Source organism: Furipterus horrens, unplaced genomic scaffold (assembly GCF_987537825.1).
Source record: "Furipterus horrens unplaced genomic scaffold, mFurHor1.1.pri manual_scaffold_12, whole genome shotgun sequence".
Classification (NCBI taxonomy): Eukaryota; Metazoa; Chordata; class Mammalia; order Chiroptera; family Furipteridae; genus Furipterus; species Furipterus horrens.
This window is the reverse complement of record NW_028327182.1, coordinates 98,724,364-98,752,138: the sequence shown is the minus strand read 5'-3', so window position 1 is coordinate 98,752,138 and position 27,775 is coordinate 98,724,364. Positions and strand designations below refer to the sequence as shown.

General features: G+C 59.7%; 1 protein-coding gene across 1 annotated transcript in view; it reads left to right on the top strand.

Moving 5' to 3' along the window:
• DLGAP2 (DLG associated protein 2) overlaps positions 1–22,464 on the top strand; it is a 45,390-nt gene extending 22,926 nt beyond the window's left edge. Inside the window, exons 5-11 of the mRNA XM_090258045.1 lie at positions 204–544; positions 1,433–1,474; positions 6,650–6,735; positions 8,055–8,470; positions 14,715–14,806; positions 18,887–19,039; positions 21,379–22,464. Of these exons, the coding sequence (XP_090114171.1) occupies positions 204–544; positions 1,433–1,474; positions 6,650–6,735; positions 8,055–8,470; positions 14,715–14,806; positions 18,887–19,039; positions 21,379–21,597 (1,349 nt within the window). The 3' untranslated portion in view covers positions 21,598–22,464. The remainder of the gene's footprint in view (positions 1–203; positions 545–1,432; positions 1,475–6,649; positions 6,736–8,054; positions 8,471–14,714; positions 14,807–18,886; positions 19,040–21,378) is intronic.
• Positions 22,465–27,775: the final 5,311 nt, after the last annotated feature.

Here is a 27,775-nt window from a genome sequence, read left to right as displayed (position 1 = left end):
TGACCGAGAAGCCAGTTCATGCCATGGCCGGCCGGGTTTCTCAGTGTATTTACAGCTTTCTGCTGCTGAAAAATATTGGTGTCTGAGCCCACAGCGTGTCCCCGTACCAACGTCCATTTCTCGGGCTGACGCCGTCCACCGATTTCCACGCGGGAGTGTGGGGGATGGCGCTGTTGCTGACGTGGGGCTCTGTTCTCTTGCAGCTGTCTCGTGCACAAATTACAAGAAAACGCCGCCCCCTGTGCCCCCCCGGACCACCTCGAAGCCTCTGATCTCGGTGACGGCCCAGAGCAGCACGGAGTCCACGCAGGACGCCTACCAGGACAGCCGCGCCCAGAGGATGGCCCCCTGGGCCCAGGACGGCCGCGGCCTCTACAACTCCACGGACAGTCTGGACAGCAACAAGGCCCTGAGCCTGGCACTGGAGACGGCCGCAGCGCAGCGCCACGCCTCCGAGGGCGCGGGGCGCACCGGCGACAAGGCCATCCTGGTGTCCAAGGCCGAGGACTTCCTCCGGAGCCGGCACTCCTCCATCGGCATCCAGGTAGCCTCTCTCTGCCGCGGGAACGCGAGTAGCACAGACGCAGATGCAGACGCAGCCGGGCTGGTGCCCAGCTCACAGCAGAGCTGCGGCCTCAGCGCACGGGAGACCCCAGGAGGGTCTTGCTCCCAGCTGGCGGCTGGCAAGTGCCCAGATACGGCCACCGCAGGGTGACTCCGTCCCTGTCCCAGGCCTGCCCTGCTGCCCACAGGTCCCCTGCCCTCCCCGCCCCCACCCAGGGCATTGTCTAGGGGCCCCGGGCTGCTTAGAGAGCAAGGTATTAGGTTATTTTGATGCTTAAGGAGGAACTTTTTTGTTGAAGTGGATTTTTCAAAGCTTTTCAGTTTTGCGGCCAAACAGTTGAGTGGGGGATGTTCTGGGACACGGACGGAGAGGAGATGAGGCCTTTGGTCCCACGCAGGCCGGCGCTCAGGGCCCCTCGCCTGTGGGCCGCCCAGGACGCTTCTGCGCGGACCTAGGACGCGCTGGGGCTTCAGGCACGGTCACAGCGCCGCGTCCTGTGGTTTCAGACCACCGAGGGCCCCGGCGCCTGCCCGAGACGCAGACCTGGCGGCGACCTCTCACACCGCCTGCCAGGGCGTCCAGCCGAGTGTGCGGGAGGCTCACCCTGCCAGAGCCTGCCTCTGCTGTGTCTCAGTGACGGCCCCCCTCTGCACCCTGAGGCGCGGGGAGCCCCGATGGCCTTGAGTCTGCAGACAGGGCTCCCTCTCACTCTCCAGCCAGCCTGTGTCCAGCAGAAGTTTTCAAGATCAGGGGCTTCACCGCCACCGGGGAGGAGAGCATGGCGCTGTGGCCCCAGTGAACAGGGACACCTGGGGACGGGGCCAGTCCCGGCCGGGTCCCCACACTGTGGTTCGTTGTTTTGTTTAGGACTCTGAGTTCCCAGAGCGTCATCCCTACCCAAGGTCAGATGTAAGTACAAACGCTCACAGCCCAGTCGCATGACTTGATTCACCCCCTGTTCTGGGTCCCCATGCAGCTGCTGCTGTCTCTCTCTGTCCTGACACTAGGTGCCAGGCACTGTGCTGGGCACCCTGGGACCCCCCTGTGTGTAATCGGCCCCATTGGTGAGGAAGAGCAGGCTCACGCAGGCCCGCCACTCCCTGCAGCCACAGCCGGGCCCGCGGGGTCCTGCCAGTTCCAGGTCACCCCTCGAGAGAAGACTTGTGAGGTTCCCAGATTAACCAGATGGCGTCCTGTCCCCGGGCGCTCATGTGACCTTGCTCTGCTCATCAGCCACCGTCCCCGCTTTCCCCCACTGCCCCCCAAGAAGGGCGGGGTGTGCGCCTCCAAACACGTGGAGTTCCGACTTTATCGAAAAGTCACGGACACACGTCTCAGAAACCCAGAACATTAGATTATCCAGCCACACCCCTGCCTGCCCGGCACCCCAGGGGACCCTGCCGCCCTCTCTGGCCCATAGCCTGCCACCCTGTGCTCCCCCCGCTGATGCGCAGTCCCCACGTCCCCTCTCCCTAGAGGCCTCTGGCTGCTGGCCCCCCAGGCTGCATGTCCAAGACGGCCTCTTGACAGCCAGCCCCAGCACAGTGCCTGGCACGTAGCCAGTGCTCGGTCAATGTCGGGTGTGTGAGTGGACGGGCGCGTGGACAGGCGAGGGGTCGGTATATGTGTGACGTCGAGAATGCACGTGTGTCACCAAGTCCACTGTCCTTCACAGCAGTAAAAACCAAGTGCACTGTTGTAATGTCATCTCACCACACAGCAACGGAACAGCCCAGAAAACACACTGTCCTTGGGCGTTAGGATGAGGAAAGAGCCCAGGAGGAAGGACAGGGGAACACAGGGAGCCACCCAGCGAGCAAAGGCCCAAGGAGCAGGACAGAGGGCGGCCTGGGCAGAGGGAGGCTTCCCATGGGCCTGGGGGGCTGAGACGTCAGCGCGGTCAGGTCCCCAGCTGAAGCGATGGCAGTGGTGGGCAGATGGCAGGCAATGGCGCACTGCTGTGCCCCGCCTCTGCGCACCGGACATTGTCACGGGGAACACTCAGGCTCAGGGCTCAGTGACTTGCCTAAGGACCCGTGGCCTCGGGCGTCCAGGCCTCACCAGAGCCAGGAGGATGGGACCTGCAGCCCAAGGAAGAGAAGTGGAGGGAGGGCAACGCGGGGCCCTGTGGGCGTGTCCCTGGGCAGCGCTCTGACAGGTGTCACTCTGTCCCACAGCTGGTGAAAAAGACGGCCAGCCTCCCACATGCTGGGCCGCGCTGGGCGGGTGATGCCCACCCACAGATGCTCTGCCCGAAGCTCAGCTGGGTGGGGAGCGGGGGGTGGCGGTGTCCGCATGCACACGGTAGAGGGCCTTCACGGGGTAGTCAGCGTCCCTTCCACCAGAGCTCATGCCACGGCACGCACCTCCTGCGGCGCCCGAGCCTCGGTGTGCGGGGCCGATGCCCTCAGCGTCCTGAGCCGGGCAGGATCCTCCTGCTCTGGCCCGCAGGCTGGGTCGTGGCGCTGACCCTTCCTGACCCGCAGCCGGCCAGAGTCTGTCTCCTCCCGAACCCCGCCCACCCGCCACGCCCCCCCCCCCCCCCCCCCCCCGCCGCTTTCCTCATGGCAGTCATGTCATCAAGGATTTTCTCCTGTTCGCGTGTGCTCTCCTGTGTGAGTTGTCTGTTATTGCAGAGTGTTTACGTACATGTGTGTTTATGGAACGTTGGGTCTAACATCCAGGAACCCTTCCCGGCCACATGCCTCAGTCCCCTTTGCCACGGGAGCAGCCCCTCCGACACCGCAGGGGTGGGTGCGCGAGGGGGCGGCCTGGGGGAGCGGCGTCATTACCCGCTTCCTGGTCTCGGTTTGCCCGGAGCCCGCAGGGCCTGCCCCGGCATGCACACACGCACACACGCACAGCAGCACACACCGGCCACAGCAAACGCCTGCTTCTTACACAGGTCCCGCTCAGGGATGTCCTCCCCGCCACCCGTCACCGGGCGTGTGCTCAGCAGCCCCTCTGACAGCGGCCAGGGGAGGGAGGTGAGGGCTCTGGGTGCCTAGGGGCCTGAACACCGTCTGGGCACGTGCCCGTCGCTCCCCGGGGCGGCCGTCCCCCGTGCACCAGTGAGCCCCAGACACACACATACAGCTCGGGCGGAAGTGACTCAACGGGCAGTGAGTTTGCTGACGCGTCTTCCTCCTTGTGTGGAGCGTGCAGTGGTTCTTGGAGAGATAAGGGTGAGCTTGTATTTCTCAAACCTGAATGCATGTACAGTTGCGCCCAGGACTTCCTCTTGGAAGAGGTTGCTTGCCTTCCTTTCCACTGTGCAGACAGTCATTCCTTTTCTTTGCCCTAAATTCGCTTCTTTTCCCCTATCTGGATAAAGCTGTCCACTCCCAGGATTTCTGAAACGGGCCGATACTGAGCACGTCGCGGCCACATGTGAATTTACCACAGACCCTTCACGTGCCTCGATTTTCTTAGAAAGGTGTATTCCCTGAATGTAATGCCTGTGTCATTATCGCTGACGACCCTAAAGCTGAGGGCAGAGGTCAGGCCACTGTGGTTCATGGTGGCCACACCTGGGTCCGGCTCCCTAGGCAGGGCTTCACGTCACCCCAGCGCGGAGTTTGACGTCCCCTCATTTTTGAGATCAGGAAGAAAGGCCCGAACGAGATTTAACAACTCACCTGATTCCCACAACGAGCAGTCGCTGAACTTACCTGGCGCCAAAAGCTGTGAAAATAATGGACTAATAGGAGACCGTGAAGACCGGCGAGGGAGGAAACACTGCCTGGTTGTGTTTATATGGGACGTGGGAGCATCCGTGCTTGAGTGTGTCTGTTCCGTGTGATTTCAGTGTTGGGTCTGCGTCCCGTCTGCCAGCCCAGGCTGTGTTGCGTGGGAACTGCCACGCACCACGCACTGTTCCACGTGTGCTCTGCGACCCCCGACTCACCCCCAGGCTGTGCCTTACAAATAACCCTACGAGGAAAGCCTCCCACGTTGGTCAGAATTTACAGCCATTTCTTTAGACGAGGATCCTAAATGTGGCATAAGGGAGGTACATCTTCAGAACACTGATGACAGAAATGAGCGCTCTTTCCATTGCAAACACCTCTCTAAAGGTCTGCGTGTCCGCCGGGGTGCGAGTCTGTCCCACGTGACAGTGGCTCCCGCAGGTGTGAGGCGTGAGGCTTCCATGCGCTCCCTCGGCAGTGAGCCACACACAAACATGCGCTCACCGCAGCCGCCGAGGGCTGGCAGATGGCTGGCCATGGCCCAGTTACCCGCCCTGCAGGTGGGGACTGGATCAGGTCCTTTTCATAGATGGGGCCACACGCATGTGGCAGCAGGCAGTTCCATTCACACGGACCTGGGGCAACATCCTAAACACCCATTTTGTTTTGTTTTTTTAAGATTTTATTTATTTATTTTTAGAGACAGGGGAAAAGAGGAAGAAAGAGAGGGAGAAAAACATCAACATTTCTCACGCACCCCCAACTGGGGACCTGGCCGGCCACCCAGGCCTGTGCTCTGACTGGGAATCGAACCGGCGACCCTTTGGTCTGCAGACTGGCACTCCATGCACTGAGCCGCACCAGCCAGGGCAACACCTGGGTTTTTATTGCGGTCCTTTTTCCTTTTGCGTACAGTAACATTGAGAACAATCATCCCATCCAGCACAAATAGGAAATAAAATTCATTAAAGCCCCGGCCCACCTAAACTAAAGAGAGAAGCAGTGATAGCAGCCAGGTGGGGGTTTCCCGCTGGAGTGTCCTTCCTCCCCCAGCAGTTAGAATGTGCTGCATTGAGGTGACTTCCGTGCATGTCCCCAAAATTACACCAACACAGGATGGGAGTGCTGACCGTTTTCCACAACTCAAGAGCAGGACAGGGCCCGCCTGTGGCCACAGAGGTCCAGGCGTGAGTGAGTCCTGGCTCCGCCCCCACTGAGCTGTGCACCCCTGGGCAAGTTCCTCGCCTTCTCTGATCCCTTGGCAGGTCAGCACAGCCAGAATGACAGCGGGGTGCCGCACGCACTGCGTGTTTGCCATGCTCTTGGCTCAGCGCCTGGTGTATGGTTGGCATAAAACAAATGCCCGCCATTATCGTCACCACTGCTACGGGCCATGGTGGAGCCCGGCCTCAGCATGGCCTCGGAGCGGTCGCAGGTTTCGGTCACGGCTGCTGAGGGCCCCTTTCCTCTCTCAGCTCACAGAAGATGGTGTCCCAGCCACACACGGCTCCTATCCTTTAGCGATCGTTCATATTTTTAGGAAAAGATGCCTTTTGTAACTTAGTTACGACATTTTGGACTGGGGTCGAAGTCCTCTGATACAACAGGTGATATTTCTCGTGAGAAAGAAGAGTGATGTCTGAGGAGCTGGGGAGACGCTTATGACTAAACTGACCTTTGATTTCGCAGACCTTTCGTACTGAGAGCTTTGAGGGTGTTTTCGGTTTTGTTTCTACAACGCGGCTGGACTGTACTCCCCTTGGGTCCCTGTCACCACGCCGGCGACCCTGACGTGCTTCGTGGGTTTGGGGAGACGTTTGGCTGACGCGGCCGCAGTGAGGATCCCGTGTGACAGTGTCTGTGCTGTTCCGCTGTCCCCCTGCCGCCAACGGTGCTCCAGTGACCGGGACGGAGCCGTGCGCAGGGCGGACGGGCGCTGGCCTCCGCGTTCCCGTCACCGCCGGGCGTGTTCCCGCGTGTTTGTGCGTGGCTGCAGCCGTCAGTATAAGCCTGTTAAGCTGCTTATTTGTCGTTAGCGCCACCTGGTCCGTGCGGTGCTCTCTTTCTTCACCGTAGGCTGTGATAAGAGCTTCTAAGTCCTGTAAGAATGCAAGCCAACAAAGCCTATTTTTTGCCTGAGCTGAACTAAGCACTTTTACTTGCATACATTCAAAATGCCGAAGTCCCAGCAGTTATGTAAAGCCGGACGGGACGCAGAGGCAGCCTCCTCACCGGTGAGAGCGCGTTTCCCTCATGTGAGCCTCCCGGGTCAGGTGCCTCTCGGCACTAATCAAGCAAACGCGTAATTAGTTACAGCAAATGACTTGCCCCAAAAGACGTCCCTTGCCCAGTCCTGTGTCTCTGTTCTAAAATAAGATGTTCTATGTTGCATTAGGTGGAAACCGCTACTGATTCCGACACGGAGAGCCGCGGCCTGCGGGAGTACCACTCCGTGGGCGTGCAGGTGGAGGACGAGAAGCGGTAACTCACCCCCGCCCCCCTACACCCTGTGTCCCCTCCCCCTCCCCCAGCCCCGCGTGCCCGGGCCCCCAGTGTCTCCCAGCTCAAGCAGTAGGTTTGAGGCCAACCCGCTCCCCCAGCCCCCTGGGTTCCAGCTCAGGCTGACCCTGATAATTCACGGATAGGTCACGCTGTTTGGGGAAACAGGGTTGCGGATTTAAACCTCTCAAGTCCCATCTTCAGGGGTGAGTCAGCATCCCCCCACCCCTCAGTCCTGCTTTTGCAGGAGGCAGAGAATTAGTCTTTCTGAAACAACTCAGCCTCTGAAAGCGGAGAGGCTGAGCCCTGGGGGTCCCAGTCCTTTATCCGAGCAGGAAGGTGGGCTGGGGGGCAGCAGACGCGTGTTTTCTCACCGAATGAGGGCAAAGGGGAAAGAGAACCACGGAGAGAGAAAGGGGAGGAGGAGGAGGCCAGGGTCTCAGCTGTATTGTGATCACTTCACTGAGCAACCTCAGCCGCAGAACACAGGGACGCCCGTTGCACGGGTGTTAGTTTTATCACAGGAGCAGGGATATTGCTTTGTTTTATATTTAAAATAGAACATCTTGTAAATTTTATAAAAACCCATTTTAGTCGTCCTTGCCTCTGGAACTCCAATCAGCATCTCGTTGGTCAAGTCCCGGGTGACCCAGTGGAGGGTTTCAGCATCCCGCCTGTGAAGAGGTTGCAGAAAATTCAAACCACACACTGACAGCCCCTCCCCAGGTCCCCGCTGGCCTCAGAACGGGCGTCCTCTGTGCCCGGGGACCACCCTGAGCCGCCCGTCCCCACCCGCTGCTGGTTCTCATGCCCTTGGCCTCCAGCACAGCAAGTTCCTTTCTGGGCACACAGCCCGCGCCCGGCCGTGTCTGGGCTCCCCCGAACTCACACTCGTGGCTGTGCGTAAGGAACTCCGTGGGAGGGGCACAGTTCCGGTGGGAGAAAGGAAGCCTCTCGCGCCCTGCGAGGGGGTGGTGGGCGACCCCAGCTCAGCAGGCCGCAGGCGTGATCCCACCAGAGCAGCCCCTCGGGGCCCCGTGCAGACTCGTGCGTGCGCGTTGGAGCCGCCCCAGACAGTGGCCGCTCTGCGCCTGGGAAACGCACACCTTCGGGGCCTTAGGCAGGCGTGGAGGCCAAGCACTCGCAAAGCCCAGTGGCCTTCCGCAGAGGGAGCACAGGCGTCACTTGCGGGGAACACGCTGATCGGTCCCTCGAGTCGCGGATGCGCGGGCGCGCGGCCGGCCGTGCGTGTCTGGTGGCCCCTGGCCTCAGGCCCCCCTGTCTCCTTCCCTCCTGCGCAGGCGCGGGCGGTTCAAGCGCTCGAACAGCGTGACGGCAGCCGTGCAGGCGGACTTGGAGCTGGAGGGCTTCCCGGGGCACGTCCCCACGGAGGACAAGGGCCTGCAGTTCGGCTCGTCCTTCCAGCGGCACTCGGAGCCCAGCACGCCCACGCAGTACGGGGCGGTGCGGACGGTGCGCACCCAGGGCCTCTTCAGCTACCGGGAGGACTACCGGGCCCCCGCGGACACGGCCACCCTGCCCGCGCCCGAGCCCTGGCTGGAGCCGGCCGGCGACGCGGGGGACGGCGGGAGGGTGTCGCCCTGCCGCAGGGACGGCTCCTGGTTCCTGAAGCTGCTGCACACGGAGACGCAGAGGATGGAGGGCTGGTGCAAGGAGATGGAGAGGGAGGCCGAGGACAACGACCTCGCAGAGGACAGTAAGAGCGGGCCGGGCGCGCAGAACCGCAGGCGTCTCCGTGCCGCAGAGCTGGCGGCGGGGTGGGCGGGAGGCCGGCGCCATGCGCGTGAGAGCAGGTGCGCTTCCTGCCCTCGCGGCCGGGTCTAAGCAGCGATGCAGGCAGCTGACGAGAGAGCCGTGGCCGGAACGCGCGGGGAGGGCCCCTGGTGCCCGTCTGGGCGGTGGCGCGGTCCTGTCCTTGGTCTGAGGCCCGTACCAGCCCTGGGTTCTGGCAGTGGCCTGGTTTGGAGCATTTCCACCGCGTTCTAGAATCATTGCTGTCCCGTGTTTGTCTTTATGCCAAACAAAGGTGGGAGGTGAGAAGAGTCCCTGTCAGTGACGTGACCCGGCCTGGGGTGAGGGCTTCTCTGTGACTCCTGCCCAGGGGTGGGCAGCCCGTCTGCCCCTAACGCTGCCGCTCGGTGGCCTCTGTGCAGAAGGCGGCAGCGAGCGCCCTGCGCCGCCTCCTTTTGTCTACCTGCAGTGCCCGTCGCGTCCCCGCCGTGCCCGGCGTGAGCCGTCTGGGCACACAGGCTGTCTGTTCATAGACTGAGGAAGCTGTGGGAGCAGCTTGTCCTTAACGAAGGCCTTTCTGAAGGTCCTCCGTGAGCCCACCATGATGACCACGTGACTCTCTTCCCATGAACGCCTCTGTCCCTGCTCGGTCACGCGAAATGCTGCCATTCGCAAGCTGACGTCCTAGGGGACCTAGCACTGGCTTTGTGCTTCTCCGTGGCTTCTGTGGCAGAGCGCGTTGGTAACCCCAGACAGGGAAGCGTCCCGTGGGGAGATGACGCGGACTGGAACACGGAGAGCACAGGGCCCAGGCCCCAGGGACCCCGGGGGCGGGGGGGCAGGGATCACTGGTGAGCTGGCACTCAGTGGCCGTGCCTGCGGCGTGGGCCTAGGCAGAAGGGCAGGACGGCTCTCGCGGACACCTCTCCCGGGGACGAGTCCCCACATGCAGACCCGAGATGACACTGGACACGACCTTGTGGAGCAGGAGCCACTCCGGGAAGCGCTGGCCCTCCAGGTGACCACACCTGCGTGGGCAAGGGGACTGGGATGTGGGAGCCCTGCTCCCGTGGTCCACGTGCCCTGACCAAACATGTCATTCATTGGGGGCTCAGCCCCTCATATTGAAAAGTCACTCACTGCCCGTCGCTTCCCGGCTGCTTGGCTAAGACCCGGTGCAGCTGATGCATCAGCGGGGTGGCTGCCCAGGGGTGCCTGCCAGGTCCTGTGGATCCTCCCAGAAGCACCTGGGCAGAGGCAGAGGAGGCACCACCTGCAGGTCCCTGCCCCACATGTGCCTGTGGAAGCTTCTGTGCTGTCACTGAAATCCCCACCCCAAGGGCTCACCCCAAAGCTCATGGTGGCAGCTAAGTGTAGCAGGAGGGCTGTGGAAAGTGCCGGAACATCACAGACGCATGGGAGGGGCTTGCGGCTCCAAGATCCTGAAAAGGTCCCGTGGCAGAGGTGGCTCCGTGCTGGAGCCGGAGGGAGCAGGGTTCTTGGCCAGGGTCCCCTGCTCTCTAAGAAGATGTCCTCCAGACACGGACCTTCCCTGCCTGCGGGGGGAGGTTGGGCACTGGTCACGGTGTCCACCATGGGGGCACGCATTTCCCAAAGGACAGGTTGCCCTGTGTGTCCCCGAAGCCCTGCCCTCTGCTGCCGTTTTCGATTCTAAGCTGCTTGCATGCAGCCATCGAGTTTGATAGATTATCATGCACAAGCCGTCTGCGCCCACCGCTGACAGGAGGAGGGGGCGGGGAGGGGCAGGCGGAAGATGCACACCTTATGGAAAGCGGCGCCTCAGGTGGGGCTGGGCGCAGCCTGTGCGCTCTGGGTTTGCAGGTACCTGCTGAGTGACTTCGGTTTTCCGTGGGTCTCCCCTCTGCTGTTGAATAGCTAAACGAGACGGTGTTGCTATGGGCTTTGGAACAAAGGACAGAGGAGATGTCCGCTGGGTGCCTTTGGGGACATTCTCAACTTCTTACATCACCTGGCTCTCTCCATCTTCTCGTGAACAGAAACACCAGCACACGCGTGACGTATCCCTTCTGCGTGCTTTGCACAAAACAGCACCACAGGGATCGTGTGTAGATAGTTCCCTGGTCATTTTTAAAAAGTAAAATGACCTTGGATCCTCGTCCTAATTTTAAGAACAGGTGCAGGGTCATGGGCCGCGGCACTTGGGGAAAGCAACGGTTAAACGAAACGGCTTGTTAAACCCAAACTCCGAGCTCTGAACACGGAAATTTGCATTACATGGAATAATTTTTTTCCAAACTGTCATTTTATAATCACAGTTCACTGAACTGATTGAATGAATTTAGATTCATTCCGTCCTCTGTGGTTAATAACATCGTTTCTGAGCCCAAATAAATGCTGGTTTGCGTGAAGCCAGGCTCCCCAGTGTTGACACAAAGGTAGATCCACTCCAGAGGGTTGGAAGCCAGCCCTGCACTCGTGTTTCAGGATTTTTGTATTAATTATGTTCAACCAAATGGGTAAATGGCATAAAGTGCACTCCCTCCCCCCCAACCGGGACGGTTTCTGAACTAGAAGAAATCATTCCATAGTGGACTTCTTAGTAGCTCATAGAGATTTACTCCCAGGAGGAACGCCATGATGGGGTCTTCCTGAAGGTTTGGGGAGTTCTCTTGCCCCCAAACACCTCTGCCCCAAATAGTGATCATCTCAAGATCGCCTGGCCAGATGGTTGAGCCACAGCCTGGAAGAGCTGGGAGGCTTCCGTGATACCGTCGTCGGGGGCGTGAGGGAGGGGCCCAGGCTTGCTAGGCCTGCTCGCGCAGTCGGGGTCTCCTCCCTCCGGCGGGGGACGCAGGTCTTGGCACCCGTGGCCCCGGGGGCTGGAGTGTGGGTGGCATAAAGGGCGGTCTGGGTAGAGGTGGGCCATCAAGATGCTCGTTTCAAACCATCTGCAAGTTCTGCAAAACCCACTTCAAAATCTGAAAGGAAAGAATTGTGTAAACATTTAAACGTTGTTCTGAAACTTTGTGGCACGTTCAGAGCTGAGGGGTGTGGACGACTCCCGGAAATAGAGGAGCGAGGAAGTTCACCTGTGCCCCCCACACACCCGTGGTGGGGGCCCCCGGCTGCTGTGTGCCCGCGCACTGACATGCCCCCGTCTACCAGCAGCTCTTGAAAGAAAACGTGGCTGAACTATGACAGGATTCGGGGAGCAGGCGGCAAAGAGTGAACTGAACTCCCACGTCAAATCCGTGGCAGGTACGGGAAGCTGCTCGTGTTGTGGGTGTGGAGAAGGGTCCCACTTGTGAACCAGCCAAGCCGGCTGCACTCAGCTGCCCTCTCCACGGTCATCATCTCTCCAGGACGGTCAGCGACGCGCTGTGTGGCCGGCCTTCCCACAGCCAGTCGGCACCACGATGCTGCCCACTGGCCCGTGTTCTGCTGGAGACCTTACGCTGAAGCGAGTTGTATCCATCCTTCCGCTGAGCGACGTTAAGAAGAACATGAGCAGGAGGGATTAAAATTCTCAGTTCTACAAAATGGGGTTTTTTGCTGCTGTTTGAGGAAGGCTGCCCTCGATAAGAAGAACTGTGTTTATCTGTCGCTTCTCCGTGTTCGTGCAGAACTCCAGGACGAAAACAAGTCTCTCTAACGCTTTCATCAGCCACGGAGGCTATAGGGGTTTACGGGTGGAAATTCAGAGTTTTAAACCAAAGCGAATCTCCACTCTTGGCAGCAGGCAGACCGGTGCTGCAGATGCCTGTCCAGTTGGGTGTTAAGATGCCAACCGAGTGCGGAGCAGCCCAGCCTCCCAGTCTGTGTCTCTGCACCCCACCCCGCCTCTGGGGCTCCGCACTCCCTTCCCCTTCGGCTGCCCGTCAGGGAGGTGGGCGGATGGGCCAGGGGGTCGAGCCCTGTGGGATGGGCGGAATGGAGAGGCCCCGAGGGCCAGGGAGCCAGGTCGTGACGGCCACTGTTGGGTTTCTCTTCTGATCTGAAAGGCCGCCAAAGCTTTATGCAGTTCATTCACTTTTATTACGAGTTGTGTTTTTTTAAATCCTCACCCAGGGTTAGGTTTATTGGTCTTAGTGAGAGGGGAAGGGAGGGAGGGAGGGAGAAACACGGGTCGGTTGCCTCTTATATGCGCCCCGACTGGGGGTCGAACCCGCGACCTTTTGGTGCAGGGACGACGCTCCAACCCACGGAGCCACCCAGCCAGGGCTAAAGGTCGCCTTTTTGAATCCTAATATCTCAGAAGCGATCTATCGTTGCATGGTGCCAGGGGTGTTTACGTTCTCAGGCACGGTGACCGGGGACAGGCTGGGACAGACTCCAGAAACAAACGCGCTCGTGTGGCGGATTCTGCGTGCTGGGCCTAGAGGCGCCTCTTGCACATCCCCTTCAGATCATCTACACGTGTGTAATTCCCACGTGGAAACTGGGAGAGCAACAATCTCGGTTCATGACACATGTAAGGAAATACAGGCAAATTGCGCATAGTTTGCCTTTCCCAGGAGACAGTGGCTGTTGAGAGCGGGTCATGTGACCGCCCAGCCGCTGGGTCGGCTCCCACGCGCAGGTGTGCGCGCTTTCCGGCCATAGGCCGTCGTCTGGGCCGTCAGGGCCTGTCCCCGTGTGCGTCTGAAGGCCCCTCCTCGCCGCCTGATTCTCTCCGAAGAGCCGGTTAAGGACCAGGGCCAGGCTGGGCGCCTGGCTGCGGGGTGCCGGCCTCTGACCCGCGTGGCGTGAGGCTCAGGAGCGATTGCTGGGGAGAAGCCTTGCTCAGATCACTCGTGTGTGGGGAATCGGAGGGAACGCAGCGGAACGGGGGTTCGTTCTCCACCCTGTGGACCGTCTCTAAGACGCCGGTGGGCGGTGGCCCCGCGGACCAATGGGCGTCCCTGGGGCTGGTGAGGAAGGCCCAGTCCCAGGACCCCCAGGCCCTTGGAGCCCCAGCCTGCCTGCTAACAAGACCCCCGCCCCTCAGGCTCTGCTCCGGGTGCCAGAGCGCCAATCGCTGTCTCCTTCCGATAGAACCTTGAGTCCACAAATGTTCCCTCTCGAAGCACCTGGGTCTGTACGTCATGAAAGCACGTCAGTGGTGATGGGCTCTCGGCTCTCGGGACAGATGGCCCGTCCCCTCCCCCTCCCGGGACCACCCGAGAGACCCGGCTGAGTCTCGGAGGGTCGGGTGCGGTCAGAGGCTGCCTGTGTTCTGAGGGAGCGAAGGACAAGGTGACACTGGGCAGGGGGTGACCCGCCGGCGGCGCTCACCTGCAGACGCTGCAGATAACTTTGGAGCAGCTGCTGCCTGGACGATTAAAACTTACCGCAGAGCCATGGCCGGGGCCGAGCGGCAGGGCGCGGATCCCTGAGTGGGGCTCGGCCAAAGCTGGAGTTTCTAACATCACAGCAGGCGGAGGGCCCACGTGGGAGCAGGAAGGAGGCACCTGGCTCCCGGCAGTCAGAGGAGGTGGGCGGCAGGGCTCCATTTCCTGCACAAAGTACTTTATCTGCCAGTTAAACCCCAAGTGGTCACATCTACCCTCCCCTAATCTGTTCCGTTCTTTCCGTTATTATTTACTTTTGCAGAAAGGACCATCTGGTTCACTGAAATCACACGACTCGGGCCTCGCCTGTGGGCTTGCTGAGCCCCAGCACACGTCCAGGGTCCGGAGAAGGCTCCACAGGGCCCTGGTGGGGGCGGGGTTGTTGTGGCAGCGGGGCGCTCGGCCGACCCCCAGGCGGGTGTCAGCTGGGGAGGACGTGACGTAGGAGAAACGCAGGACCCGCGTGATCCCCACATCAGGGTCTCCCCAAGTGACCTCCCCCGTGGCTCCATCTCCCCTGGGAGACCTGGCACAGCTTTGCTGTGACAGCCTTGCCCAGAGGTCACCCAGCATTATTCAGTCACGTCAATTGAAGTAACAGGTATCAAAACGGTTTTCTAAACATGAGCATCTTCTTAGAGTTGACTGAGAGGCAGTGGAGCCACAGAGGGAGGGAGAGATGCTCTGCGTCTCCCCGTGCCTTGCCCCCGACCTTGACCGTCCAGCTCATGCAACCACCCGCAGTAGAACCGGGGAGTGAAAAGCACTTGCTGAGTGGACGCTAAATTCCGAGTCTTCGTCTCCAGCGACAGAGAGCGGCCTTCCCTGTGCAATGCCTTTGCTCTGGTTTGTTCGCTGACGGACTTTCAATCTGCTTGTCTTGTTTGTTCCAAACAGTTCTCGGTAAAATCAGGAGCGCGGTGGGGAGCGCCCAGCTTCTGATGTCGCAGAAGTTCCAGCAGTTCTACTGGCTGTGCCAACAGAACATGGTGAGTGAGCCCGGCTCCCTGGGGCTGGGCCCGGCTCTGCGCTCGCCCCTGACGCGCTCGCTGCTGCCTCGGTTGTGAGGGGGATCGTACATGTGCAGACCGTTGCGGGAGGAGAGGACGTGCCCGGCTGGGGGCCGTCCAGGGGGGCAGCGAGGCCCAGAGGCAGCAGGACAGGGTGTCGCTGGAGGAGGGGGCCGGGCCTGCAGGAGACAGGGCGCCCCTCACCCCGAGTGCGAAGCCCTGGGGGCTGCTGCTGCGGCATCAGGACCCTCCACCCGGAGCCCAAGGAAAGGAGACGGGAAGGAAACTGGTTTCACGGCGACTGTCCCAAGTGAAGGCAGGGATAGGAGGTGGCTTGAGTGAAAACACACAGCCAAACACGTTCTAAAGAGATTGGAGAGAGTTCAGAACTCACCTGAGCTTCCCGTTTTACAGTCAGCAGTGAAAGCGGTGCGCCATTGCACCAGACTCGGTGATCCGGTTGGCATTCAACTTGGTTCGGATCTTCCTGGAAGTCAGGGGGAAAGGAAAAGCCTATGTTTATAGATGCATGTCCATAGATACATTGGTGTATGCTTGTTTCAGTATCTGTACGTAAGTCCCTGTATGTTTGCCCCCTTCCTTACCCGACTAAAGAGAACAGCCACTCACTATCAGTTAGAGAAATAACTACAGAGGATTTGCATTACTTTATAGGCCATTTTATAATCCATACATTGATTTCCTTCAGACCAAACATTTCCATTAAAATGCAAATGTGTCTCTGCTGGGCCTCCTGACACTGGCTGCTAAGTGATTTGATCTGGGTCTGGTTTGGTTCTTTAATTTGAAGGAGACAGTGAATTTACAGGATGTTCTTACACATCAAAGGAATATCGCACCTCGGAGTTGGCAATGCGTCCCTTTTAATTAGGGTCGTTTAAAAGTATGCTTTCTCTAACATTTTCCAATTAACCCTGTTCGAGTTCATCATGAAATTGCAAGTGTTGCCAGCATCTTGCCGTGACGCGCAGTTGCGACCAGTGTTTAAACGGGGGAAACAGTGCGTAGGGTTCCTCCTCCGGGGAGATGTGCCGCTGGAGAGACGTTTCACTCCCACGACCCCCGGGCGTGCCCTGGCCCCGTCCTGTCTCCTCAGTCCTCGTCCTTCAGGGGGTTGGTCCCTGCCTCTGACCCCGCGTCGGGGAAGCGTCGCTCACTGGGCGCTGTGGTTGGAGCTCACGGCCTGGAGCAGAGACGCTCGGTGACGAGATGTCCACGTTTTCTCTGCCAGAGCAGCCGGTGTTAGACTTAAAAACGGCCCATCCTGGCGTTTTGGTTGCCTCTGCTGCATGCCAGACCCCAGTTTAGTTAACCTTGGAACTCCCTTTTATAGTATCTGGTGTGGCTGCTTCCCTTCCTGTTGGTGTCTATTGAGGATTAGACCCCCCTCAAAAAACACCCTGAGGCAATTGTTGGGGAGTTGGGGGGCTGAGGCCACCTGGGGGGAGCAAACTGTTCAAACCGCAGGCAGCCGCCTCACTGTTCCAACCACACAGCTCTGCTAGTTGCTTGGAGCCGGAGGTCGGTAACCAGTTTCAAGTCGAATAAATGACCCTAGAAGAGTCCCCGCGCCTGCCTGATGTTTAGGGTGTGCTGACCGGAGCCCCCGCTCCTCACGGGGAGGTGTGCGGGCAACTGGAGCATGCGGGCCACACGTGTGCTACTCGGACCCCTGGCCAGCATGGGAGGAACTTGAGCTGCATTCAGACCTGCTGGGTCTGCCTCTGCCTTTGAAGCTGCCCCCCACCCCGCCTGGGCCCTGTGTGCACCGGGCAGGCCTCCCCAGCCCTCAGCGCATTGCGGGCGGCACACAGACGGAGTGGGTCCCGGACGCAGGGACCCGTGGGAGCCGCTGTGACTGCCATTGAATGAGGACACTCGGCCCGGTCTGTTCACTGGGGCAGGGCCGTGGATGGCACCCATGACATCCAGGGTGGGGACAGATGCGCCACCTCCCAGGTCCCGGCTGTGCCAGGTTACTGCTTCAGGGAACCCAGGGGACAGTGGTCTTGTCAGCCCAGCGAGCAACCGTGAGGAGAGATGTCTGCCCACAGCGCTAGGGGTGAGGGTGGACGTGCGCCTGGGCCACAAGCACACGGAGCCCAGCCATCGACGGCTGGGACTTGCCAGGAGTGGCCACCATCACAGTCACCCTCAAACTGACAAAGTGGAGCGTCCGTCCTTGCGCCTGGGGAGTCTTCCAGAGCAGCAATGGCCAGCTCTCCCGAGACTCAGGTTGGGGTGGAGCTCGCCCCTAGCTGTGACGATCAGGGACTGTGGGGACCGGCAGGGGCTGCTGTGTGTCCCTGGGGAGCAGAGGCTTGGCAGGCTCACAGGCGGGAGGAGACGGTGCGGGCAGGCGGCCTGCAAGCCTGCAGCTGCGGCTCTGCAGGGCAGCGGGGGCCCCCTCCTGGTTCAGCTCAGGAACAGCCTCGCTCGCAGGGATCCATTCTGCCGGTGAGAAGAGGGGCAGCCCCCGGAGAGAGAGGGCTTGGGGTCCCGCAGCAGACAGTGGCCTTTCTGACGTGGGTGTGGAGCCAGGCTGCTGTGGACCAAGCGTCTGTCCCCAAGTTCATGTCGGAATCCTGACGCGGCGTCCAGAGGGGCGCTGGGGGTCATGAGGTCACGGGAGTGGGGCCCAGGGAGGGGGTGACGCGCCCCACAGAGCTCCCTCCCTCCCGCTGTGGGGACACAGGCAAACCGTGGGACACACCGTCTGTGCGCCAGGAAGAGAGACCCCAGACCTGAACCCGCTGGCTCCCCATCTTGGCCACCGGCCCCCAGACAGAGAAGCCTTGCCCGTCCGTGTTTGCGAGGCTGGCGTGCCGCCCGACAGACGAAGCGCGGGTTAAAGGAAGTTCAGACCAAACCAAATTGAAGTTCCCCTTGTGCTCATGGGAGAGCCTTGTGAGTAGGCTGAAAATTGCACATTTCAAGCCGATTCAGATAAATATTTACCCACCAGAAGTCCAACTGTTTAGTGAGAGAGGCCCTCATTGAGTCAGGGAGCCGCTCCCCCGGGGTTGCACACCCACACGCCTGGGACGCCCGGTGACGGAGCGGCGCGGCCTGGGGCCCCAGGGCCTGTGAGCTGGCGGGGGACGGGGCCTTTGACCAGCACAGTGCTTGGTGGGACGGCCCGCCGGCCATGCAGGCAGCTGACCGAAAACCATCCGTCAGGCGGCGTGCGGAGGAGTTAGACGCGACCGTGGGCCATGCTCGGCCCGCCGGCACCGCCTGTCCCTTCCGAGGGCTGCAGGGCGTTGCTGCCATCACAGCTGTGCTGAGGGCAGGGCTGGCCCACTGACGGCCACACACGGACCGTGCGGTCCCCACAGCACGGTCCAACCAGAGCACGGGCCCGCAGCTCCTAGGAAGTGTTGAGCGTGGGGAAAGCCTCCCGTTTGTCACCTTCCCCGGTCCCAAGAAAGCGTTTTCAGGATGAAACAGTGAACAAATACAGGGCGCGTGTGTCTTTAACAGACTTTATTTTTAGAGCAGTTTTAGGGTCACAGCTAAATCAAAGGGATTATACCCCCGCCCCCCACACGCGTGGCCTCCCCCATCAGCACCCACAGCAGACGGGGCATTTGTCACATGGACGAGCCTGCTCGGACACGTCATTGTCCCCAGAGTCCACAGGTGACACCAGGGTCACTCTGGGGGCTGCACCCTCTGTGGGTTTGGACAAATGTAGGATGACATGTGTCCATCATCACAGCATCTCAGAGGAGCTTCACTGCCCTGACCCCTCTGGGCGCCGCCTGTCTACCCCTCCCCCCAGCCCCAGGACAGCCACTGACCTGTCACCGTCCCCGTGGTCTTGGCTCTCCCAGGACGGCACAGGGTGGGACTCACCCAGCGGGCAGCCCTTCGTATTTACACTGTCAGCGAACACTCAGGTCAGCGGCTCTGGGCCCTCTGGGTCCCCGCGAGCAGCTGTGCCGGAACCGGAATTCAGCTCTCCCCGGGAAAGGCTCCCCCGCCCGCCGAGCCCCGCGCCCTGGCTCTGAGTCCCCCGCCGCCATGTCTCCACAGGACCCCAGCGCCATGCCCAGACCCACCTCCCAGGACCTGGCCGGCTACTGGGACATGCTGCAGCTCTCGGTCGAGGACGTCAGCATGAAGTTCGATGAGCTGCACCAGCTGAAGCTCAGCGACTGGAAGGTCACAGAGTCTCCGGACAGGAAGGTAACTGCCTGGCCGTGTCCCCACTTGCCCGAGTCCGTACAAAGCAACACGTGCGCGCGTGTGCGTGTGAGCGGGCAGGTGTGTGCAAGTGTGCACGTGTGTCTGCACATGCGTGAGTGTGTGTACGTTTGTGCACACGTGTGCGTGTATTCGTGCATGTGTGCATGTTTGTGTGCGCACATGCATTGGGGTGCAATTCAAGTCAGTGGCCATCTGGAGTAACATTCTTTCCCGCCGTGCGTCTTGGACGCGGACGGTCCGGGGGGCGGACGCTGACTAAGAGCGCACGTCAGTCTGGCCTCGTTTCCTGTTGGGATCCGACCTGAGTTGTTCTCTGCAAACTTTCTGGGTTGTTCTGAGGTTTCCCCGGGGCACCCGCCCCGTCTCCTGTTCAGGCAGCTTTCCAGTTGGGTGTCTGCCGTGGGAGGCAGGCCATTCTGAACCTGACTGAGCAGTTCAGGTGGACGTCCTGTCATCTGTCAGCGTTGGCCCTTAACATAGGCTGAAATTTCCCATCAGATCTGAACCCTCTGATGTTCTTTCTCTCCTTAAGACACCACCGTTAGCAGGGCTCACAGGTAGGTGCGAAATAGCAATAAACGCATTGGTCTCCTAACACATTTTAAAGAACTTCTGAGTAATCAGAATCTGATTTTTCTGGGAAGACATTACTAAACTGAAATAATAAAGACAACCCAACGGACTCTGGGGAACGGGTGTGTTACACGTAGCTGAGGATGCGCATCCAGGTCATGCGAGTGGCGGCTGGTACCAGCCGTCTCCTGTCCCCAGAGGTGGCCTGCCTGCCTGCCTGGGTGGGGCCAGGCCGGAGGCCGAGGGGCCGTGGCACAGCCTGGCCAGTGCGCTCCTTCGGGTGCCGGGCCGGGGCCACGCGAACATATGGGTTGGCTGAGAGCCAGGAAGCAACAGGAGCCCAGGTGACCCGCGGTTGGTTCTGAAGTGAAGGGCATGAGCGGGGAGTGAAGGGAAAGCGCATCGTCACAAAATGCTAAAGGCAGAACCTGCTGGACGCGTCCGAAGATGCACAGGCTCCTCCCTGGTCCTCGTTCTTCAGTAGCTGACGGTGAACAGAACCCCTTCCGCCTCTGCGCTGCTGCGACGGTGGCCCCACAGGGAGGGCAGCTTCTTGCCAAGGACACGGCCCCACCCGGACGTGCGCAGGTGTCCACTGTGGAGGCTCCCGGCTGTGACCTCGAGACCCTGCTCTGTGGGTCTGGGTGCCCTTCACAGGGAGGCCCTCCCAGGACCACCCATGTTTCCTCTGGTCCCACATTCCAGAGGTCACCAACGGTGGGGGCGGGGACAGCCACAGCTTAGCACAGAAATTAGATTTGGAAATAGCCGAACTGCGGACCCCAGGGTTAAGATGCAGCCAAAGCGTCCAAACAGCCCTGGGAGCAGAGTTTCGGGCCTCCAGCGGTCTTCCCGCCCAGAGAAGCCTCACAGCACCCCGAATCCCGCCACGTGCACTCACCCTGGGGTGGCTCAGCTGCCTCTTCCTGTCCCCGGTGTCCAAGGGGCTGAAGGGAAAAGACACAGGAATGACCGTTCCTCACCCCCAACCCCACAGCCAGGTATCTGCTTGGAGAAGGAAAGTCCCTGGCTGCTACCAGGGAGGGACCTGCGGGCTGGGAGGGAGGACGGGTCAATCCAGAACCTCGGTGGAGAGCGGCCGGGCTGGGCCCGGGCCTCCTGCGCGTGCGAGCACCGCGGGCCGTGGGGCCAAGCTCCCGAGGAGGCCCACCTGCGTGTCGCTGTGACTTACTTGAGAACACGGGCTCTGGGCTGGGAATCTTTTGCGAGAAACTGATGTACAGATAGTTAATGCCGAGCGGTTTTAGGCACAAACAGAAGGTGGCCGGTGGTTCCCGGGGACACCCATGCAGCATGGGTTTCGTGAGCTCTGTGGAACTGCATTCTGGTCCAAAGATGGTGGCACAGGGCGGGTGTCTGGTGGCATCTTGCAAAGCACCAGGCGCTCAGAACGTGACATGGTGGGTGTGTGCCGAGGTTAGTGTCACCGAATGACTGTGTCGGAATGCGTGGAAGACTGAGGAGGCCTTAACTGCCAACGTACAGAACCTGTTTATCCACAAGCACCAGGCCCAGCACCCACTCCCCACCCCCGCCCGGGATGTTTCAGGGAGGTGACCAAAGGCACCCCCCCCCCCCCCCGCCCTGTGGGAGGCAGAGCAGAGGTCGCTTGGGGGCAGCAGCGGGCCGGTGTGAGGAGCCTGCGATGTCCCCCGCGGCCACGTTCACGGCCGGGGGGACCTCCTGACGCCCCCCAACTATGTGATTCTTGTGCTGCTTTCCAGGATGAACGCAAGGTCCCCCCGCCAATACCAAAGAAGCCCCCCAAAGGGAAATTCCCAATCACACGAGAGAAGTCACTGGACCTGCCGGACAGACAGCGGCAAGAAGCTCGCAGGCGCCTGCTGGCCGCCAAGCGGGCAGCGTCCTTCCGCCAGAGCTCGGCCGGCGAGCGCGCAGACAGCATTGAGATCTACATCCCGGAGGCCCAGACCCGGCTCTAGGGGCGTGCGGCTCCTCCCTCCCCCCTTCTCCACACCTGCCACCCACGGTCGGGCAGGCCCCCCCTACCCCGTCATTCTCTCCGCCCTCGCCCTGCGTCCTGGGTGCTGCTGGCGTCTGGAGCCCGCCTTGCTCGTGCCAGAAGGACGTCTTTTTTATGTACCGGACGGTCTGACCCCCAGCCAGCTGTGCGGGGCGGGCTGGAGACCCCTGATGGCTCCACCCCTCTCTCCAGAGAGCAAGACATGCTCTGGACTTGGGGCCCAGCTCCCCTTTTGTTATTTCTATTTTTATAAACCGGGAGATAATTAGAGGCAAGAAAAACATCAAGTACAAACGGGTGCATCTGCCCCTCCCTAGTGTGTAGGCCCCCACGCGGCAGGCGCTGCAGCTCGCAGGGCAGAGGCGACCCCCGCCCCCAACTGGGGCTGCTTCGCCTGAGCCCAGCTGACCATCACGAGGTTCCTTGTGCCGAGTTCGTGGGAAGGAAAAGTCATCGTCCAGCCACCAAGCTCCCCGCCACCTGCTTCTCCATAACCCAGGGGTCCAGGCCTGGCCCCCGGGGACCGTCCAGCACCATCGAAATGTAAGTGAATGTTCCTTCCTGGGAGTGAGGGGCCACGAGACGGGAATTTGGTGAAAGCCGGCTCTTCGGGGGCCGGAGCACGGACAGCAGACTTCGTCCTGACTCCTGGGAGAGTCGCCGTGGCTTTCGTTCCTGCGTGACTTCAGGCACCGCCCACGGTCCGTCTTTCCGTCCTTTGGTTTCACCATATCTGTGCTCCGTGCGATTAGTTTTTAAATCGATGTGTGTGTATATTCTCCAACGGCTCTATCAGTGGGCTTTTCAGGGTATCCTTGAAAACAAAACGACAAAAAGTTTGCTTGTTGCAAACGACAGTGGTGATGTAAGAAGTTAAGGAAACACGAATGTCAGTGGCACGTCTGTCAGTTTCCCCAGCGAGGAGCTGCGGTTTACGCGTGTGTTTCCCCAGAATCCTGTGTGCCATGCAGTGTCGCTGAGGCTGAGAGCCCGTCCCTTGCCTGTTTAGACTTGACGGGGAGGTCACACGCCGCGATGCCAGCTGTGGGCTCCGAGGGGCCCGTCTCCGTGGCTCCGGTGGGACCCGAGAGCAATAGGAAGGACCAAAGAAAAGGCTTCTGTGTGTGCAATTAGGTTCAGACGCAGCGACCGTCCTTTCAGGAGCAGAGCCTGTGAGCGGTTACCCTTTGACCCCCATCACTCAAGGTAAAAGCAGGATCTCACTGAAGACAGATGTCTGCGCCCGATGCCACGTCTTCCGTCCCGCTGCCCCGGGCAGGGCTCGGCCACGCAGAGCCGCCTCCCGGTCCCCCGACTGTAGCACTTTGTCCCCACCTGTGACTCGCACTTTAAGCTGTGCCCAGCTCGCTCTGCACCGGGCCACCTGGCGGAGCCCAGCGAGGAGGGCAGCTGGCGCCTGGCCCCCCGCAGGTCCCGCCCCCATCCCACCTCGCATGGGGTTCCTCGGGCACAGTGGACATTAAAGCATGTCTAGCTTCAGAGTTTTACTTTTTTAAAGCTGAGTAGTTAAGAATTCCCTGTAAGAACAAAACCCTGTACATTGAACCTCATATCCAGTATATATTTTACCAAACAGCCTTAAAATATATTTGGAAGCAAAAATCAGTACGAATGTATATCCTTGAAAAATGCAAAAAAAAAAAAAAAATTCCCTGAACTATTCTTCTATAATGACTCCTATTTCCCCAGAGTGTTCTGAGCATTTTTTCTACCTAAATAAACACCTACATCCCGGGTGGTGTCCCATACATGCTTCTTCCTGTGCTCACTGTACCATGTTACACACAGATGTGCTTGCAAGTATTGGCATTTTAGAGTTTAAAAATGTGCTGTTTAAGATGAACTACTCTCTGGAAGGAACCACAGAGAGCGAAGTGACGTGGATTCCTGGTACAGGTGTGAGGATTACCTGCACCCTGCCCACTGACATGCGTGTCCCCTGGCAGCCGATGGGTCTTATCTCATGTCCTTCCACCTGTACAAAAATACAATAACAAATTATAAAATTAGACCATAATTATTTATTTTGGATCCGGACTCTCCAATCCTGACTTGAATGAAAGTATTCACTGGATTTGGATAAATTTTGTGTGTGCGTCTGGCATAGTCATTTTTATCCTAAAATTCCCCAAAGTCGGCCTCTACCATCCCTAAGTGAGTAAATGAACCTACAGCTCCATGTGACAGTGGCCACTGACTTGACATGGGAAGGTGTAGGGACCCGTGCGTGGAGCCCACAAAGTCCCAAAGAAGGTCATGGAACGGTGGGAGCAGACGCCGCGCCCAGTAGAATGTCCCTGCTGATGTGACAGGACCCAGTGCAATAGACTCAGCTCCGTGCGGTGACATTCCATCCCCAATGCAAAGATAAGCCATGTTTACATATTTATATGTAAAGAGAAATAAAACTGTTTAGAATACTCGTGTTAGTCCAGCTAATTTCTTTCTAGCAGACACACGATACTGAGCTATAGGGTGGTGGCTTCAGCCCCTTAAGAGTGTAATTTTAATGAGAGATTATGCACATGTGTGAGAACATGACCGGCAGTGACAGCACGCCATGTTCTCTGAACGCAGTCGTAGAGAAAGCGCGTGACCACTGGGCTCCTGGGCCCGAGGTCCCAGAAGACACGGCCACCCACGGCTGAAAGTCCGTCGTCTCTCAGGGCCCCTTCCCCTCACGGCCACTATGCTTTCTTCAACTTTTGGCATCAAAACGCAAGTCCAGGGAAGCGGATCCTGAAGTTTAACAAAACCCGTGAGCGACAAACGTCACCTGTTCACAGTGAGGTCCGTCCCGCGCGCCCTCGTTTGCATCTTCTGTGTGAGGTCCCTCCCCTTGTGTCCCTCAGCAGGTGTATGTGTCCATCCTGGCACGGCGACCAGAAATCAGAGCTTTACGTCATAACCAAAAAGTCCCATTTTCGTTTAAAAGGGAATGAGATTAGTGTTTCCACCTCGAGATTGATGCTAGTGACTTGGGGCGTTAAACAGAACCATCTACTATCAGGAAAAAATGAGCAAATCACATTTAACTTCCCCTTTTTAGAGAAAAATAGCCAAGTCCAGGGACTGGAACGCAGAGGGAACGTCCGTGCGGGCTCCTCTGGATGTGGGCAGGGTCATGTGGAGCAGACCCCGCGAGGGCAGCCCTGACCCTTGCCTTTCTCGGCCCTGCCAGGCGTCCCTGTCGCCATCACGGTGCTCATTCAGGAGCCCACGCCCGTGGCCGGCCGCAACCGGGCCCTGGGGGCCCCCCCGCCCCCTCACCCCTGGGATGGGCTTCTGCTGGGACCGGGGCAGACACCCAGGGCACAGCACTAGGGCTCTGCTTTGGGCAACCCCCTGGGTGGCGAGTAGGGAGGGACAGAAGGAGAATGTTGGTTCCTGCCAGCATTGACTCCGTCGGTCAGACCGTCCCCGCGGCCAGCAACGTGGAGGGCCGGGGACACCCGGGGAGACGCAGCGCGTTTGAACCGGCCTTTGCTGGAAGGGCCAGGGGCCTTGTTCAGAGCTCTGGCAGCTTCCCAGGGCCTCTGAGTGCCCTGTCTGGGGTCCCTTGGGCACCCGTGGGTCCCCAGGCCTCTGGGGAGCTCATAGAGGGACAGCGTGACCTGTCCCCGTGAATGAGATGCCTCGCCAAGATCCTGAAAAGTGGGACATCCCACCCAAGGTGCACAGAAGCAGGTCCCCGAGAACAGGCCGGAAGGGGTCCGTTCTGCGTTTTCCACGCATGCTCCTTCCCGTCTCCTTTCTCCTCAAGGCTTGAAGCTCCTTTTTTTTTTTTTTCCTCTTTACTGAAATTTAACACTAATCAGGTAGCCCTGATGCCATACACACCCCTTGGAACTCGCCGAGGGCTTTTCTTTTGTTTTTATCTGCACATTTGTTTACACTTGTTGGAAAGTTCTGGTGGAAGACGGGGCCCCAGTTTGACAATGAGAGAGAAGACCGCAGGTGTAAGAGTGGGCGTGTGTGGTCGGCCGCGGGCTGTGAGCTGCTGAACCTCGTGGTGGGGGGCAGGGACACGCACTTAACACCCTGTCCTCGAACCTGTCCCCTCTGCCTGGGCCTTCGCAGAGGAGGGGTGTCTGGTCCCTTTCACCCCGTTGGCGGTTGCAGTGAATTGTGGGCAGTGAGCAAAGGGCCAGGGGCCGGGGGCCCTCTCACTTCCGGCCGATGCCGGCAGCGCTCCCAGGCACCTCCAGCTGCAGCCCGACCACCTGGCCCCTCATGAGCGCCTGGCCTCGGACCGCCTGTCCCTGTTTGGGTCCCACATCAGGCAGGTCAGTCACGCCTGGCTGTCCACTCTTTGGAGCGCTTGGGGGCAGGGGCTGTACAAGGAGACGCGCCCTGTTCTCAAATGCTGTCCTGCCCCAGGAGTGGGGTGCGAGGCCAAGTCAGGTCACAACCCCCTCCGAGTAGGACCGGCAGGCGGCTGACGAGGGTCTTGAGGGTGTGGGGGTGGAGCACCCCCTCCGGCCACTTCTCTGTTCCTTCTGGCTTAGAGTTCAAGTGTTCCTAGCTGCTTCCACGAAGAGGAAGCCAGTGCCAAGCAGAAGAAGGCGGGGTTTCCACTGTCACTTGGGAGCAGCTGCCCCGGAGGTGAAATGAAGGGCGAGGGAGCTACCCAGGGGCGCAATGAAGGGAGGCTACCCTGGGGCAGAAGGCGGGGGAGCAGACAGTTGCCCTGGGGGGTCTGCCCTGCCTCCCGGCCTCTTGGCCGCTGCAGGTGGCGCCTCAGAGACGGGAGGGCCCGTGGGACAACGCTGACAGCCACCACCACCTGTGTGAGCTGCTGGCCTGACCGGGCGTTTGTATCCAGCGTCAAAGGAAATTATTTCAAGTTTCAATCCCGACACCTGTCCGGCAACTTCTTTGCAGAGAAAGCACACGTCTCCCCTCGCACACGACGTTTTAGGAGACTTTGTGGGACCACAGACCGAGGTGACAGAGGGTGGCCTCCCTACCTTCTCAGTTTTATGTGACTCTTCACCGTGGGTGCTCGTTCCAAGGCGGACGCTCAGGATCCCTGGCGCGCACATCGGCCCGGAGGGAAGTCAGGGTAGGAAACGGCTGTGCCAGGCTTCTGGGCAGATTTCAGTGCCAAGTCCCCTCACCGAGCAGACCGTCCGCCCCTCGGACAGGACGCCACCCCGAGGGGACAGCAAGGCCGCTGCTGTGTGCCCAAGGATGTCATCAGCCGCGCTTCACCCCAACTTGCGGCCACAACCCCGCCGCAGCCAGTTCAATATCGCGAGCATTCACTTTAAAGGGGCGCAGCCTGAGGGTCTCCCCTCGGCTCGGCAGCTGGTTTGCTGATCAGACAGCTGCCCCTCACGTGCGGCAGGTCCTGGGCTGCGTTTGACCTCGGACTTCCCAAGACGAGGCGACTGTCCTCTGGTCTGGCCTTCCTGCGGGGACCCCCTCAGACCCCTCTCCTGTCCCCTGCCGAACACCCAGGTGTGGCCTGAGGACTAACTGAGATGCCGCCTCTAGAATTCAAGGACTGTTAGATCCAGGAGGCTAGCTGTTTAGGTAACGTTTTAAAAAACCCAACTCTGTGAATACATATACAAATATATATACACGGGAAATCACAGCAACAGAGGGTGAACACGGTGCCACACGCTGCCCATCCGTACGACACGGGGCTTCACTGGAGCTGCTCTGTGTGCTTCCTTCTCACGGGTCTGTGGATGGTTCTGTCGCGTGGCGTGGAGGGCGCCTGCTGTGCGCACGCCGTGGGCTCCCTCCCGGCTCCTGCTTCCTGGGGCCTCGGGGCGTTTCGGGACGGCCTCACGGGAGCCCCTTTTCCTCATGAGCTGCTTCCCCCCAGCCGGTGACATAAACTCTCCTGGGACGATGCCTCTCACCTGATTTCTTTGCACCTCGGGTCTGCCTCCTGCAAATGGTCCTGCCCCTCAATTTTTTGAGAAAGTAATGTTTACTTTTTATTGGAGTGAATTTCCCGTATTATTTTAAACTCAGAAAAGCCGTGCTGACCGAAGAGTTTATCCAGGGAACAGCGGCGCCCTTCCTGCCTTGTATATTTCACTGTCGAAATAGCCTGTTTCGCCGTCTTCTAAGGAGAGGCGGACGCGCACTGAGGCTGC